The sequence below is a fragment of the Hippocampus guttulatus genome, chromosome 5 (genome assembly GCF_054856545.1).
Source record: "Hippocampus guttulatus isolate MCC_2025c chromosome 5, RoL_Hgut_1.0, whole genome shotgun sequence".
Lineage (NCBI taxonomy): Eukaryota > Metazoa > Chordata > Actinopteri > Syngnathiformes > Syngnathidae > Hippocampus > Hippocampus guttulatus.
The window spans coordinates 9,181,335-9,198,320 of record NC_141265.1 but is presented as its reverse complement, the minus strand read 5'-3'; the positions used below and the strand labels follow the sequence as shown (position 1 = coordinate 9,198,320).

General features: G+C 41.0%; 2 protein-coding genes and 1 long non-coding RNA gene across 4 annotated transcripts in view; 2 read left to right on the top strand and 1 right to left on the bottom strand.

Moving 5' to 3' along the window:
* Nucleotides 1–1,018: 1,018 nt before the first annotated feature.
* LOC147204951 (uncharacterized) lies at nucleotides 1,019–6,977 on the top strand. 2 transcript variants are annotated; one of them, XR_015100966.1, is made up of 3 exons: nucleotides 1,019–1,626; nucleotides 2,164–2,239; nucleotides 3,155–6,977. It is a non-coding gene; the product is annotated as an uncharacterized LOC147204951 (long non-coding RNA). The 2 variants fall into 2 exon arrangements; XR_015100965.1 differs by having other exon boundaries at nucleotides 2,164–6,977.
* On the bottom strand, nucleotides 2,152–7,867 carry asb6 (ankyrin repeat and SOCS box containing 6). Its single transcript, XM_086111797.1, has 7 exons — nucleotides 7,735–7,867; nucleotides 7,055–7,195; nucleotides 6,750–6,922; nucleotides 5,388–5,494; nucleotides 3,980–4,088; nucleotides 3,393–3,479; nucleotides 2,152–3,273 (listed from the first exon to the last, which is right to left on the bottom strand). Exons 2-7 carry the CDS (start codon nucleotides 7,159–7,161, stop codon nucleotides 2,558–2,560), a joined length of 1,299 nt encoding a protein of 432 aa, XP_085967923.1. The 5' UTR covers nucleotides 7,162–7,195; nucleotides 7,735–7,867; the 3' UTR covers nucleotides 2,152–2,557.
* A 7,170-nt stretch (nucleotides 7,868–15,037) lies between these two features.
* LOC147204949 (transmembrane protein 132C) overlaps nucleotides 15,038–16,986 on the top strand; it is a 115,607-nt gene continuing 113,658 nt past the window's right edge. The window contains exon 1 of the mRNA XM_086112314.1: nucleotides 15,038–15,729. Within this exon, the coding sequence (XP_085968440.1) occupies nucleotides 15,684–15,729 (46 nt within the window). The 5' untranslated portion in view covers nucleotides 15,038–15,683. The remainder of the gene's footprint in view (nucleotides 15,730–16,986) is intronic.

The window sequence follows — 16,986 nt, the reverse complement described above, 5'->3', positions numbered from 1 at the left end:
TTGTTTGCATGTTTGAATAATATTTTGTCTATGATCAAAACCAATAATCCACCAGATAAATTAAAGAATTTCTTTTTTTTTAAACAAGCAAATTCATCAAAAATAGAAATTAAAATAATCCCCCCCCCCACTGTATACAAAGAGAAAACCATGCCGCAAGATTGTACATCATCAAATTCGTTGAGGCAGAATGCTTATTAAGACGAATCACAAAAGGTTGTGGCTATTTGGGAGTCGAGCAAAATTTCAGGTAGAACCTAAAATGCACTCTAACCTTGATGAATGTAATCAGACACTCAAAATTTTGGAATACACATTTCCTACTGTTTAACGCTTCACTACTTGAAAGTGTTCTTTATTTGTTGAATGAGTATAATCTATCAAGAAGTGACACAGGGCCAAATGCAGATAGTGATGCATTTTCTTTTTTTCACATTTTGAAAACGAGTCCAATACCATAAGAAACACAATATTACATAAGTCTGAATGATCTTAGTGACTTTAAGTCTCCTAATTAACAAAAATGATTTGAAATTTCTGGCGTGATGCAGTACAATTTCAGTGCATACCACGGGGGCAGAATTATTGACAGCAGTTTGCTGAGTGTCATAAATATCAATATCACATATTTAGTACGACAGGAAAAGTAAGGTTCATATTGTAGCGGGGAATTTGTGGTCAGCAATAGTCTTAAGAAATATTTTATGAATCAGATCGCTACATTCTTTAGTATGCATTAAATATCTTGAAAAGACAAGAACCATTGCAAGACTTTTATTTTAAAATTACTTTGGAGTAAATAAGAATAAATCGTGAGCAATAAAGTATGAGCTTCTCCCCCCCCCCCCCCCCCCCATAGACCTCTTTAGCACTTAGCACTAGGACATTAACTTTTGAATTAAAACCTTTTTTTTTTAAATCAAGATCTAATTGTGAAGAGAAGTCTGTCAGTGAAAAGTAGAATTTGAGAAAATGAAGGCGGTAGAAAACATGCAGGGGCTTGAATCCAAAGGTTGTACGTTAGGGGCTGCAGTGTAAGAAAAGGCTGTGAGAGAACAAGCAGGTGTGGTAGAAAGACCGATGTGCTTCAGGGAGAGAATAGATCAATAACTAATTTCAGTACCAAGCTTCACCCGCACCGTTTTCCAATAAATGCTGGATGGAGAGGACAGACTTAGCCCCCGCCCCACCCCACTATCTCGATCCTATCACCTTCTTCAAACTGGCCGTGGATACTGTGGAAGGAGGCTTCTTCGTCCCGTTTTAAAAGAGATACGCCACAGTTGATTGCGTGGATTAGGCTTCCACGGCTCTCTGCACAATGTTAGCCAGCTATGCTATTTCCATGTGTGCTCCACATATGTCATTCTCTGTATCTTTAAAAGATCGAGCTTCCTGCATTTCCCCCTCCCTTCCTCTCTTTCGGCCACGGCCGGTGTTGAGGTTTTGTCAAGAGTATGCAGGGAGATTGAGGCAGACAGGAGAGTGAAGCGTGTGTCATGCAGGGCTGCTGCTGCTGCTGCTGCTGAGGCTCTTCTCCTCAGAGGCTGTGACCTAGATAACCAAGAGGAGCTGGAGCGCCTGCAAGCCTTGGAGCCACTCCAGCCTCAGCAATGTCACGAAGGGGTTAGTTGTGTAACACAATGTCCTATTTAGTTTGCTTGTCACACATGGATGCAAGCACCATATAGCGTATGGAGCCTATATGGTCAAAACCCTACACTGATTCTCATATGTGGGCGTTGTCAAAGAGGAGACAAACGGGTTCTGGAAAAAGGAGGGACTCCATTAGAGGAAAGAAATCATCCCTAAATGCATCCAAATTCAAACATCAACATTAAGACTGGTCGGTCAAAGTTTCCATGCCACGGGCTACTGCAGGCACATAGGCACTGAAGTACAGTACAAGCATGCATGGGTCACTCATGCTGCACCTTTGCGGTCAACATATTTGATCAATTTACCCTACGGCGCTTGGTTGGTGTGAACATGAACAACGATGTTTGGTTAACTCGTAGTTTAAATGTGAGAGAAACATGCACACTCCTGTCTTCAGAGTCAGTGAAAGGAAGTGATGTTGCATTCTCACTGCATCATTTATAATTACCATGCTGAATCATTTTTGGTGTAGTATGTTGACCAACAAGACTGTTTCATCACCAGACTGTGACTTTTTATGAGTCAAACTTCAGCTTGAGTGGGAAGAAAACAAACTTCACATGACACTCGCTTTGAGGAGGTAAGTCAATTCAATTGTGTTGGAACTTGAACAGGCTGCACCTAAAAGACCCAAAGAGAAATACTGCCATCTGGTGGCATTTACAAAGACTTGCAGCATACTTGACAGCATCAAACACTTCATAATCTTTATGAAATTTGTCTTTTGCGTCTTGCAGTAAATATAATGAAAAAGCACAAATGATTGGATCTGAGCCACGTGCCTCAATGGTTTGTAGGTTTTTTTCCCGTTATAGTTGATGATTAACGTACAGCCGCTTTACATGAAATTTTGCATGACATGTGAAATACTGGAACAAAACTGTGAAACGACAGATGATCAGAGATGGCTTTGCCTGGGCTTAAAACGGTCCCAACCAGGCTTTGGCTTATATGTGAGCTCAGGAAGAAGGAATCCTTTCAGTCTGCCTGGTAATGGCAAAGCATTGATTCTCTCTTCCAGTGGCCAGGGTTTGAGGTGGCTCCTAATAAATGCCCTGCAAATGCACTTGAGAGCAGCAGGGCACATATCTTGCATGACTACCTGGCTGTATAAATCTTGAAGAGCTGGAGCACATGGGTGAGGGTCTTGTCCAAACGTAAGCGCCTCCAAGATGGGATGCGGGCTCACTCTGGGGTAGTTCACTCTCGCTAGGTCCAACAACAACTCGGCTTGCTCAAGGAGCTCGGAGGCATAATTCGGATCTGAGCGGTGCCGCAGGGCTAACTGAAGCCGCTGGAAAATAATCGTGGGAGCTTGCCAGCAGGAGTCACTGTCGGCAGAAAACAAAGAGGCTCCGCTCTGGATTATGAGCACAGCCAGTGGGAAAAGCAGGTCAAAGTGCTCCAGGCTTGTTTGGGTCAGGGAGGACTCGCTGTCATTGGCATCGCAGCTGGGGTCCATACCGTGGGCCAGCAGTAACTGTGTGGTTTTCAGGCAGAATTTCCCCATCTCGGCAGCCTCCTCGGCACTGCCGTCAAGCGCCTCCTTGACCAGGAAGACCAACGAGGATGCAACTGTTTCACCATCTTCAGTAACAGCTTTGACATCAGCACCTGTGCAGAAGGTGCATATTCTTTCCTATCCTTTGCTATTACTGTGACTGATTTCAACTCTGTTACAATTTTGCTTTTCCAAAAGCGCTTCAGAGACAACAGCAATGTGTGGTCAATACCTCTCTGAAGGAGAAGCTGTATGTTCTCTGTGTTGTTCACGGTTAGGCCATCGCTGCTGGCCAAGGCATGAAGCAAAGGGGTTTTTCCTTTTGAGACAACAACATAACAATCACTTGTAAACAAAGTGAGTCTACAACTATTAAACCTTGTTTATGCGAGACTGCTTTCAAACAACAGCGGTGCTGTGTAGGCCTCCCTTAAACACGAGGATGAATAAAATGCATACTATTAAAAATAGGTCTCAAAGTGATTGTTTGGAAAATGCAGGCTATATTATTCCTCAGACTATTTTTGTGCATGTGCTGCTCAAGATAAGTAGCTTGATAATGTTGCTACAAAGAAGTGTACACTCCTGTAACTCAAATTTTCAGCCGGCATTTGTCGTGAGTAGACCATCAGAAATATGGTTGGGAGAAGACAAACAATTGGTGCACTTGTGATAAACTTTGAATGATATAGTATCTTCAGGTGTGTTTTCAGCTTTGTGTCAATGGGAAATGTTTTGATCACACCTCAAGTCAGAACATTTCAAAAGTGCAAAGAAAGAAAGAAAAAAGGTGTACTTCGGAGGCTAACATGAAAGCACCTCGTTTATCTCTTGCATTCACATTGGCACCCAGCTCAAGCAAGGCAAGCAGGCAGGGCAAACGGTCTGAGTCCTCACTGGCAAGATCCAACGGGCTGCTCTCATGGATCTAATGGGTGACAAATAAATGGGAGACAGTAATCCTTCGTTTATCGCGGGGGTTACGTTCCAAAAAGAACCAGTGATAAGTGGATTTATTAAAAAAAGAAAAATAAAAAAAATGTGAGAGGGACAATAAAGTTGTACTTGGTACTTGATAGTCAGCTTTATTTTTTACAATGATTTTACAATATTGAACTATGTATACAATGCAGAGGTGATTGATCTAAGACGGCAGCTTCCCCTAAAATGTCAAAAACTAAGTGATTAAATATTTTGTTTGTACGTACAATTGTGTGGACATTGCATTGACTACATATGCGCCGTAACGTGCTCAACTTTTTTTCCGAATCAGCTTCTTATTACTGGTTACGATGCGACTCTCTTCTCATTTATTCCCACAGCTTCACTGCGCTTTAAACTGTGTGGACGCTGAGCGTCGACCGCGCAGACGCTGGGCGCCTCGAGAGAGTTCAGTTAGGTTGTCCTAATGCATTGAAACGAGAGGAGTCATTGGATAAATGCTGGTTTTGTCCCGCCCATTGGACGCTCACCATCCCTGGGAGTCTATGGACAGTGGGCGTGCAGAAGCTCAACTTTTCTTCATGATGATTGGATGATCTCGCTGAGGCTGAATCATTTTTGATTGACAGCGAAATGAGCCAATGATCTTATGGTGAAGGCATCCTTTTCATTTTTTTTTAAAGGAACGGAGAGTAGAATTCAGGTATAAAACTGACACATTTTATGATGTAGGCCGAAATTGAGCTTCCCCTCCTTGACAGACCATATCCGCCACTGATACAATGAAACCAAAGACCAAAAATTTGCAAAGGTAAATTTGGCAAGCTGTACAGAGACGAGGTGCGAAGAATGTTCACGTCGGTCAGTGCCTTAGCCAAACAGGATGCAGAACGCAATTCACTGTATAAAAGCATTAAAAAAAATCCGTGAAACAGCGAAGCCGCGGAAAGTGAACCGCGTTAGAGCGAGGGATCACTGTATTTATTTTTTGGCACAAGCAGTGATCCAATACATGAGCTTTGTCAATAACACAAATTTAAAAAAAATCGTCATCCATTAATTTTCTATCGCACTTGTACCGTATTTTTCGCACTAAAAGGCACCTGTACTACTGTGTTGCCATGTGCCTAAATATTGTGAACCAAATATTAGATACAACCCTGCCTCAGTATGTAGCAATGCAATTTTCTGCCACTGTTGCGATAATTAACAAAAACATTTAAAAAAAACACTGGTATTTGACTTCATTAGCCATTTAACCAGCTGGTCCTATTTTTTGACTTACCCGGTCTCTTTTTTCAATGTCAGCATTGTGTTCAACGAGCAATTTCACCATATTTGGTCTGTTTCTCAGAACTGCTATATGCAGTGGACTGTAGAAGGACACTGGGTCTGGGGAATTGAAGAAAAAAACATGACACGATAGAATGCAATGTCTTCTCTTTGTGAGGGTTTTTATCACCGCATTATAGTAGACCCTGGCTAATCAAGTGGGCAGGGTTACTTGAAAAATGTATTCCAACACAGTTTCAAGTTATCTGTTAAAAATAGAGTCAGTAATGTAATCTAAGTACCATAATATTAAAGTAATGTACTTCAAAAGATATTTTGAAGTACTTTTGGATCACTCCTAAACCAAATATTTTGCAAGAACGCCAAATACGTTGCAAGAATTCAAACAAACAAAACAACTCTGTAGGACATATATTTTCACATATTTTTCTGGTCTTTTCTGTCTTCTGGCTTTTCAATATGCATGGTTTTGGAATGCTAGAGGAAGCCTGAGCAACAGCAATTAATTCCAGTTGTAGAGCATACTGCAGACAAACAGATAAAATTCACCATGTGATGTAAAGTAAATTTGTGAGCTATTGACAAGTTTTTCAAACTCTCTCTCTCACTCACACTCACTCTCCTTACTTTCAAATCTAATTGTCAGTCAATATTTTCACAGACAAATACACACAATGTGTTGCATACCTGTTTTCTGTACAAACCCGCTGAGCATTTTTTAAGTGGTGATGGATTGATAAAACCCCTGATTTAGATTGAACTCAATGTTTTTAATGATTAAACGCTAACACAGGAAAGTTAGGCAAATATTTGATCCAAAAAACTACAATTGGATATGGTCTACAGCCTACAAGGGGAATTTGTCAGAATTATCAGTGCGGGAAGAAGGGCATGCAGGGAGAGAGAGGCATGTGAAAGACAAATCATTTTCATTTATTTTCCCATCATTAAATCCTCAGGGAAAAATGGGTTTCACAGCGTTTACATTTGACAATTTACGCTAAGCTATAAAATTTATATGGAGAATAAAATTACTCCCTCTACATTGGACGTTTCTTGAAGTAAGCTGACAAGCTGGCTAACCTGACAATTTTCATAGAATTTATCATGTTCATTTTTTTTTGCCAATTTTAGATTGAAACCCAGAAAACAATGAAACCTGCAGTCAAGAAAGAAGACAGAAGTTTTGTTTTTACTGTTTCATATGCTGAAATCAATTGTGGCATTTGCCATAATATCGTATGTTATATTTAAAAGCACAATATATGTAATGAATACTTGCTCGTTCTAAATTTAAAGACAATTACGGAGCTCACTGGGAAAACACTGAAAGCAAAGTTGTATTTATGCTGACCCTCAAAATTAAGATTTGCTCTGTACTGTAGAAGGACTTCTGCAGCCTCCACCCTTCCTTGCTCAGCCACCTTAAACAGAGAATAGCTGATCCCTTCCAAGAACACTTCAGATTGGGACTCTCGCTCCAGCAGCTCTATTAAAGAACTGCATCGATGTCTCTCATCTTCTGATCTTCGGTGTCAGGAAACAAAAGAAGAAATACAATTAAAGCACATTATAACTGTGAGATATGCTGCCTGTGCCTTGTTTTTAATACTGAACTGACAAGAAACACTTCAGAAAGTTTTTCATTTTTTCAAATACCTGCTCTCATGATTACCGTCTCCTTCCTGCCCAACCACACTCATGACAGCATCCACCAATGGCTGATACTCATATACGATCCTTCGAAAGCCGTGGAGGTAAGGCATGGCTCTACAAATCCTGAAGGCAGTGTTTTTCAACCTTAATCCAGCCAAGGCACATTGTTAACAGTCGAAAAAGCAAGCTCACGACACATCACCAAAGAAAACAAAACAAACAAAAAAATATGTAGACGTTATGATGATCTTGACTCAATTTATTCACAAACTTGGTTGAAATGTGAGTCTATATAGTTGAACACGGAGCGAGAATTCTTTACGAAAAAGACGGCGCCTGCGCAGCTTTAATTATATATACAGTATACACACACACACATAACATCACTTGATTACTTTTACCAAAAGAGTAATTTAAGTATTTGTTCCAAAATGGCATTTTTAAAGGTATGCGCGTGTGTGTTGGCAACCAACAGCTTGAATGTCTTAACGAACTCTTCTGGCAATTCGTCGAAACACATTTAAAACTTTCCAGAGTGTGACCAAGGTACAAGAAACAAATAAGATCTTGCTAAAAGCTACGTGCTTTTCAACTTCATTGGTAAATTACGAGATTTTCAACCTTCCACTGCTTTGTTGCATATTGCAAAAACAATCAATCACAGAATAATGGTAAAATCTTGCCTCGTTTGGTGTCTTCTTTCCGTGGGGTGTCCTAATTAAACACAACAAAAAAGATGACAAAGTCGCCGGACAACAGTATCATATAATTAACTTCATCAGTAAACACTCGCTGTCCGCTCTGACATTTTGAAAACCGGAAATGTTTTTTGCTCCATTGATGTTTGTTTCCCAAAGAAACACAATACTAAAATATAGTTCCGCTTTACCCTTGTTGAACACGGTTATATTTCTGAATCATTTTTTTTAAATATATATATATATATATATATATATATATATATATATATATATCTCTCTCTCTCTCTCTCATTTTCCCACACACATATATATATATATATGTGTGTGTATATATATGGTTGCATTATTTACCTATGTTGCCCCTTGATTAGATGCAAGTGCAGCGATTCAAACCAGTCACACTCTTCTCAATAAAAAATAACAGTGAAGACATGTAATCGTTCTGACACTTTCACAAATTCAAACATAGCTCAGGAATAAAATGTATTTCACTGTCTGCTACCTTTGTGATTGCAAAATGGTTATGTAACCCTGGCACTTCAGATCCCGTTTCTCAGGTGTATTGCAATCCTATAATGAGGCTCTCTCCAGTGGCATTAAAGAAAAAGTGACCAAAACGAGTCATTTGGAGAAGAACCCTTAAAAAGGAACTCTTGAGACACTAAAACCCCCCAAAAACATTGACATTACTTGTCACTGGAAAGGCATATTAAGGAGAAAAATTCTATCCATATGAAGAAATTGAAATATCATCAACAGAGAACATTTTGTCAAATCAGTAAACTTAATTTGGGACACGTAACGGTTGGTATGACATTTTTAGTATAAAAAGTTTTTAAAAAATGACTTTACTAATTGGAATAGTTTGTATGGTCCAGCAGAGTAAACAAAGCACAGCTCTCAAGACACAGTCCAAAAATATCAGAGGTTTACTGCCATTTTTTATTTTATTTTTTAATTTTTTAAAAAAGAAACGAACACATATCCCATGCCACCGAAACCTCCGGTCAATATAAGTGATTTTTGATTACCTGTAACTACAGCTGATAATGTCTTTGTGATATTTACGTCAGGCAACAGTGATTTCTTTCATGATAAAATTATGAAATCAACTGGGGGATTAGCATGAAACTTATTATAAATCATTAATCATAAAGTGATGGGCTAAAGTTCAATTGCTTTAACATAGCCCGTGCACAAATCCTTGAGAAGGTGTGCATCGCCTCTAGATGGGAGCAATGCTAGCTGTACATCCGAGTATTCCGAGTCTGACTTTGGGTTTAATGAAAAACAAATTCCACAGCCACCGCATGCAGTGCACCAAGGTTTGATAAAACAACTTCCTGAAGTTCTTTGTGGCATTATTCACCACAGTGATCAACCCTTTTGAGCTATTTACATATGAATTTTAATTCATTTAGTGTCAGGCGGCGGCCCAGTGGCCCAGTGGTTCACGGGTCGACCTCACAGTGCACACGTAAAATGGTCTTGTTTTTTTTTTTGTTTGGCTGTTTTTTTAAAAAAAAATTTGCCGACAACTTTCAGTGCCATTTGGTTTCTTTTGTGTTGTAATCAAATAGTACTGTTAGCGGAGCTCCAGACATGATTAACCTCTCTGCAGAGATTTACAAAACCGCAAAGCATTTTGCCCAATGAAAATAATAATGTATTGTCGTGACGTAATGTAATTTGTCGTGTGAGGTAGACGCGAATAGGAGACTTTAATCGTCGCGACTGCAAATGCAAAGCACTTTTGAGATGTGATGACACATACAGGAGCTCTAGAAAGAGTTGCACACTTGGATGAAAGGGGCGGTGTTGAAGGTGGAGTCAGAGAAATGATAACAGAGCAGCACAGCTTTCTGGTTTGGTTCTGTTCAGTATGGTGACGAGTTTTTTGAATTATCAGACCAGCAAATCCAGGCCAAATATCCTATTTTGTTGGAAGGATCTTGCTGAGTGAAGATTGTGGCTGGAAATAATCAGCCCCTTTAAAGGTCAATGGAAGTTAAGGACACAAAGTGAACCATGACTGAGGCTGATAAGACATAAGTGTCTCTGGGAGGAAGACTTCACCGTCTCTCATGAGTTCTTTTCTATTGGGCAGTGAGAATAATCAAAAGGAGGGTGTAGAGAAAATCATGGTCAATTTATCATTCAAATGAGTGGCTGGCGACCAGCTCAGCGCGTATCTTTCCTGTTGCATTAAGTTAGCTGGCATAGGCTCCAGCTCACCCTTGACCCTAATGAAGAAAATGGATGTTTGGATCATAGCAAAATACAGTACTTTGGCTGGGATACATTTCAAGTTTCCAAATGTGCTGACACTACTTGCAACAGTGAAATGTCGACTTTTCACTTTCAAAACCATTATTCAACACAGTTGATGGATTAATGGTGCATATTTTTTTTTAGAAAAATCTCATTGGACACCACTAAACAAAATGTTATGCCAGTAAAGAGGTTTATTGTATCTTCTGTGTTGGCATGGTGGTACAGTATAGCTGTGATCACATCTTTCAAACAATTCTGAGGTGGGAGTTTGATTTTGGACTCTAGCCTTTCTGTGTGGAGTTTGCATCTTCTCCCCACGCTTGTGGGCTTTCGCTGATTTCTTCCCACTTTCCAAAAACATACAGTACATGTAAGGTATTTTGAAGACTGTTGGTGTGAATGTGAATGGTTGTTAGTCTATAAGTGCTTTGGTGACCAGTACATGGGATACCCCAGCACATGCAAGATCGTATTTAAGATAAGGGGAAGATGGCTTGATGTACTTTCTGCCATCTAGTGGAATAGCATTTAATTGTTCTGCCTCTTTTCTCTACGCCACTCGCATAGGTACTGTAGATGAAGAAATATATTTTATTTGTAAAAGATAAATAATAATAATTGGACCAACTGAATGAATTTGGATATTTTTTTTTCTCACCATGTATCATGATCTTTCAAGGTGTGTGTGTGTGTGTATGTGTGTGTGTGTGTGTGTGTGTGTGTGTGTGTGTGCGTGTGTGTGTGTGCGTGTGTGTAAAGAGTGTCACCGAAGGACATGAATGAACATATGAACATAGTGGAAGGCGGTCTCCAAGTGCTCACCTTACAGTGGTGATCTGTTATCGTCCACTCATGGTGGTCTGCTTGCAGTTCCTTATGAGCATACGTTTTGTTCTTAATTTAAAGAGATTTAGAAGAGCTACTTGCATTGGCAGGGAAACAAGCCAGCTGTATTCACTCCCACAAAGGTCCAACTGCCCCTTTGTACCTGTGGTCATTTACAAAAATCCCAAGAGAAAGAAAACTCAATCCTGCGCCCAGCGCTTTGCATTAGACTTGTGCCGGGCCCGAAAATAGTTGCCTCGAGTCTTATTTTTTGCGCTTGGGTTCAACACCAGTCGCTGTAACGAATCATTCACCTGACGTCTGTGCACTCAGTGTGGGTTCAATTATCAGTCAGTGGCGGTGTGTAGGTGAGGATGAGAAGTTCAAGGTTGTCTGTCCTCATATGTGCCTCGTGATTGCAGGATGTCGTCTGCCTATGGCCCATACTCAGATGGATTAAGCCACATTGCCCTGCAAACAGGATAAGCGCTATAGAAAATGTACGGATGGATTGTCACTGCCATCTGGCATGTATTAAATATTTCTTGCCTGAAAAATTATCCTTCCAGTTGAAATCACTCCCATGAATTAATGTTTTACAATGATGTTCATTATAGTTCATATAAAGAAAAGGCTAATCTTATCTACAGTCATTTAATTGTAGATGCCATAATCGTCGTTTGAAAAGGCTTCTTGCAGAAATAAGGCAGGAATTGGAAGGACAGACAGTTCTGAATTGTGCCTCGCTGCACTGTAGGGCAGAGGAAGGTCACTCGATTTCTTCCTTCTGGGCATCGGGCTTCAAAATGAAGTGACAGACCCAGAAAGGCTGATAAGTAAATACAGTTTTAATGGCCTACGAATGGATGGTGGAGATCTGCACAGGCCTGGAGGTGGGCAAGGCACAAAGGGCGACAGGGTATTCCGCAGCAGTCGTTATTAATGCTATCATAGATTAGATAGAGCAGGAGGGGAGAACAAAAGGTGGTGATGAATCTGGGCCTCCTGTCCCCAACTGACATTCGGAAAAGCTACTGTGGCTGGTTAAGGTCATGGATGAAGGATACCTCCTCAAAAGACTTATGGAATGATTTATTCGACTTAATACAAAGAACAGGGGGAGTGTATGGCCCGGGGAGTTACTGAAGGTCATAAGGCATAGGTGTCAAACTCAGGTCCTGGAGGGCCGCTGCCCTGCATGTTTTCCAAGTCTCCCTGTTGCAACACACCTGATTCAAATGATCAGATCATCAGCAAGCTCTGCGCAAGCCTGACATTGAACCTGTTCATTTGAATCAGGTGTGTTGCAACAGGGAGACTTGGAAAACATGCAGGACAGCGGCCCTCCAGGACCTGAGTTTGACACCTATGCGGGCCTATGTCATTAGGGATGCGGGCGATCTGGGTCCTGCGACTTTGGGCAAGAATCAACATTAATTATGGAGGTTATAATGTCATAAGGTGAAACATCGTGACAAAAAAAAGGCACCTTCTGCGCCTGGCTGACAACCAGTTCAGGGTGTACCGCGCGTACTGCCCGAAGACAGCTGGGATCGGCTCCAGCTCGCCCGCGACCCTTGTGAGGATAAGCGGATCAGAAAATGGATGGATGGATGAAAATTCATCTCCAAGTCAGCCTTCTTTCACCATACACCATATTTCTGACTTTGCCCATCATTCACTGTCACTGACCACTTCTCATTGAGACTACTGCAAGTCCTGTGTGGGTAGTTTTTACAAGATCCTGGAGCGCCTCCAGTCAGTCCAGAACTCCACTGTTAGAGTTATCACCCTCTCAAAGCCCTCAAAGCCCTGGCAGCTCATCACCTCATACGCCTTCACGAATCGTCAAAGTTCTCCTAATGCCCAATAAATTCTTACACTGCTTGGCTTGCCCACTATACAAACCTCCTTTATCCCAACGCCCCTTCACTGATGCTGCGCTCATCTGATGTTGGCCTGCTCTCCATCCCAAGCACCAAATTCTCGACTTTTGGTGAGAGCGCCAACGGCCCCACCTCTGAAATCTGTGATCCTGACAATTCAAAACCTCCTCAAGAACCATATTTTCAACAAAGCTCATTCAATAACATGAAGACACACACACACACACACACACACACACACACACACACACACACACGCACGCACGCACGCACGCACACACACACACACGTGTAGTGACTGCATATGTAATAAATGGAAAGTTCACAAAAAAAAAGAACTTTCACAAAGGTTTGTGCAGCCTTACATGTGTGGCATTTCATTCTTTGGGTCGATGTCCAAGGCATGAGAGCTTCCAAGGCTTCACAGACTTGAGACCTTTTACCATACATCAAAGTCTCCAGTCAGTCTTCCGATCTAAATGCCACATCTGTTCACACACAATCAACTTGATGTTATACTTTCATGTTGCACCTCTCGAAGAGCAAACCCGCTTTGCGCGGGTACTTGTCGGACAGGAGACGGATGATGTGTGTGTTTTTGCAGCCGCCAACACCTCCGTAATTTGGCCTGCAAAATGTAATTTCCATATGGAGAGCCTCAAGGAGTTCAGACATTTTTTAATGACTTGCAGCGACAGAAGATGTAACCTAAGCCACTAGGGCACTGCATGTTGCTGTATTAGCTTTCCAGCTGTTCAATGGACCTCAGTCTGGCCTGGGTTTCAAGGGATTTATTGGAGTGTCAAAAAGAACTCTTTTTGGATGATTATATAAGCCCACCAGCTCACCATTAAAAGGAGCAGGGGACTTCTCTCTATCAACACTTTATGCTACCCCCGCTTTTAATGCTTTTTGGAGAAAGATTCCAGCATCAAATTGCACACATCTTGGCACAAGCAAATTTCTGTATTTCCTGAAACTAATAGAATGAAAACTCACCAAACAGATGTATTAAAAAGTTGAAAGAAGAGGTAGAGTGAGTCTGATCTCCTATGGTTGCAGTTTATCCATCCATCCATCCATCCATCCATCCATCTTCTATTCCTTTTATGCTCACTATAGGTACAACTTGCAATGATAATGAATGGATGTCCATCCATCCATCCGTTTCTTACCAATAGGATAATGCTTTTCATGACTTAATCTTAAAATAGAAAATGACTGCAACTCTAACCCGCTGGTTCCAAAGCAGTAGTCCTAGTTACAGGTGAGCTACCGGTGCCCTATATTAATCCATTTATCCATTTTCCGATCCGCTTTCTGCTCACAAGGGTCGCGGGTGTGCTGGAGCCGATCCCAGCTGTCTTCGGCCAAGGGGTGGGGGACACCATGAACTGGCTGCCAGCTAACTGCAGTGAATAGATTTCTATAAATAAAAATAATGTGCACATTGCAGCCCTCATATTCTAAATCCTAAATGATCAGTCTTCTTCTTAAGTCAAGTCAGCTTTATTGTCACATACGCTCTACGTACAACATACAACACAATTGAGATTTCTTTCTGAGTACTGTAGTTTCACAGATCATATTGTAGGAAAAAGGCTAAATAAAATAGGAAATAGACTCAGTGATTGAACCCCAAAAATGAATGTTTTGGCTGTTGGCGACTCTTGCGTTTTATTCCGTTTCCAAATTACTTCAATTATAAATAGATTTTGTGAAATATGTTTCTTATACTACAGAGCATGCATTATGATTACTAAATTGAATAATAAACCAGCGTGTATTCAAATGAATGCGGTGACTGTCTTTCACAGAGGTCTAATCTGTTCATTTCACCACCTTTGTAATATTCCACGAAGTTATCAGCAATCATGCCTGAACGCCTCTTCGATTGTCAGTTGAGTAGTCACAGCGCAGGGGGTCGCTCGTACCCTCCAAGAAGTGCACGTCCATTCACTTGGCGGAGCAAGTTTGCAATCTCATCAAAAAAAAAAAAAAAAAGACACCGAGAGTCATCCAACAATATTGCAAATGGTCAACATTATTAAATTACAACAGACGACATTTCTGTGTCCAACATTGTATTTGGATTCAATGAGATGCGCGAGGACGACATTGTATGGAAGACCTGACGTTTTTGGGTGTGCGTGTGTGTGCGCGCGCGCGTATATAACTGTGAGTGCGTGCACGCGTGCAAATTTGTATTTGTTTAGTGAAGAGCTAGCCCCCCTGATGGGTGTCTGTACAACTTACTATCCCGCGCTATTGGCTTCTTCCTTTCTCTTTTTCCCGACGCGTTTTGGTGGCAGGAGCCAATAACCTGCCGGCACACGCACGCTGCGCACGCACGAAGTCGGACTTTCGGAGAATATTTTGAAGCACCTGATGCCAAAGTGGGTTGGAAGCTTTCCTTTTATTCGTCTTTGCGTCTTGTGCAGTTGGAGCAGCTGGAGTTCTCATCCGGACTTGATGAATGCTTTCATGGGAGCGATATGATGTGTGGTGTTTGGACTTGAACTGTTCTTTTGTTTTCGTAGCGCATTTTTCCCCCGGCAGTTTACTTCAGGAACCTTTTGCCACGCAAACGACGAAGTGATGCTTTGAGGAACGCCATTCAACATATTTCGTACCTTTTTTCTTCGTTGGGACACAACATTTAATCCTTGTAATTTTCCGAAAATGATTGAAAGAGGGTCAAAAACGCGCGCAAGTTTCCCCTCTTCATATTCAAGGCAAAGAGGACGACAAACAATCCAACAACAAAGGCACCTTTTATAAAGGTTTATTTTAGAATTGTTTTGTTTAGCCCGGAGAAGTTTGCATCGTCTTCGCTTTTTTTTTCTTTTAAAGAAGGATGCAAGAATTGCATTTTTCCCTTTGAATTAAGACATTTTGCTTTGATTTTATTTTGGGGTGAATTCCCCTCAGATCAATCCAAGAAACATGTTGAATATCTTTGTGCCGCTGTCTGTGGTGTTCCTTTTAAGAGGTAAGAACATTTTCAACCTTTCCTCTACCCCCATTGTCTTTAGTTATACACTTTCACTTTTAATTTTTTCTCAAGAGACAAGGGGTGAGTGGTAGTAATTGTGACATTCTATCTTTGCAGTAACACCCAGTATGTACAGTGTGACATGCCAATCGATTTGCACCTGTCTGCCCCCCAAAAGCTTTGGAACTATTATACATAACATTTGTCTCATGATTATTTTCAATTGGACTGCACTTCTGATGTCTACATAAGTGCTATGCTTTAGTACTACATTATACACATTTTCTTTGAAAACCTGAGAGAGGCTTGTAGGGTTTGAGACATTCAACTTAAATCAAGCATCACTGAATGGAGAGGGAAAAAAAAAGAACATTAATGCTGGAGTTTGTCCCTGTGCGGTTCTTGCTGACTATGCAAATATCTGTTTCATGACCATGAATCAATTACCTGGAGCCCCAAAGGAGAGAGCAGTTTTAGGAAGCCTGAAACCAGAAGCCGATCTAAGGGCGAATAAAGCCCTGTCGTCTGTGCAACAAATGTAATCCCAGAATCAATTGAAACATACTGTATACTTGGCTCAAATTGTGACTATTTCCATAGGTCAACGCCTGACACTACATATTTGTTTACAGCAAATTGAGCCAAACTGGTAACTCGTAAAGAAACAAACCACTGATTCACGTGTTAATTTTTTTCACGCGTATTTGCCCTTACAGATGAAAAAAACAACAACGTCCAGTTCTTACTTTTGAACTGAGATCTGGTCAATGCTAAATGATCGGACTGCATCTGACATGTCAATTGTCTGCACCCACCCTTGAGAATGCTTCAGACTTCACAGATGAAGGCTCTGATTTGACATTTCTCGTGCGATGGGGGTTCCTGACTCACTGTTTGTTAATGATGTTTGCCATAGGTCGAGGCCGATCTCAGAAGTCATATAGGATGATCCTAATTGACACGGTGCGTCATAAAGCTGCGGGACGCCACTTCTTACTATATGTTGATGAAAATTGATAACATTGTCTCCGGAGGTAGAGCATCAAAACCTTCAGAGGAAAATACCTGCACAGCATCAAGCGTTCATTCGGAATGGTAGTTCTCTGCTATTGTTGTTTGGCTTGAAATGTTTGTTTTGAAAAATTGCACAGACAATGAGAACACATTGCACAGTAAAGCGATGGTTGTCCGTTTGTATTCTCAAAAACACGGGTGGATAACAATAATAAAAAAAAAGCGCCTCTCTTTTATTGA

Excerpts from the sequence above, each read along its gene's own strand:
- asb6 (XM_086111797.1), bottom strand. The coding sequence starts at position 7,161 with ATGCCTTACCTCCACGGCTTTCGAAGGATCGTATATGAGTATCAGCCA. Across the intron at positions 6,923-7,054 it reads GACGGTAATCATGAGAGCAG|ATCAGAAGATGAGAGACATC; the intron begins GTATTTGAAAAA and ends CTGACACCGAAG. Across the intron at positions 5,495-6,749 it reads AGCAAATCTTAATTTTGAGG|ACCCAGTGTCCTTCTACAGT; the intron begins GTCAGCATAAAT and ends TCAATTCCCCAG.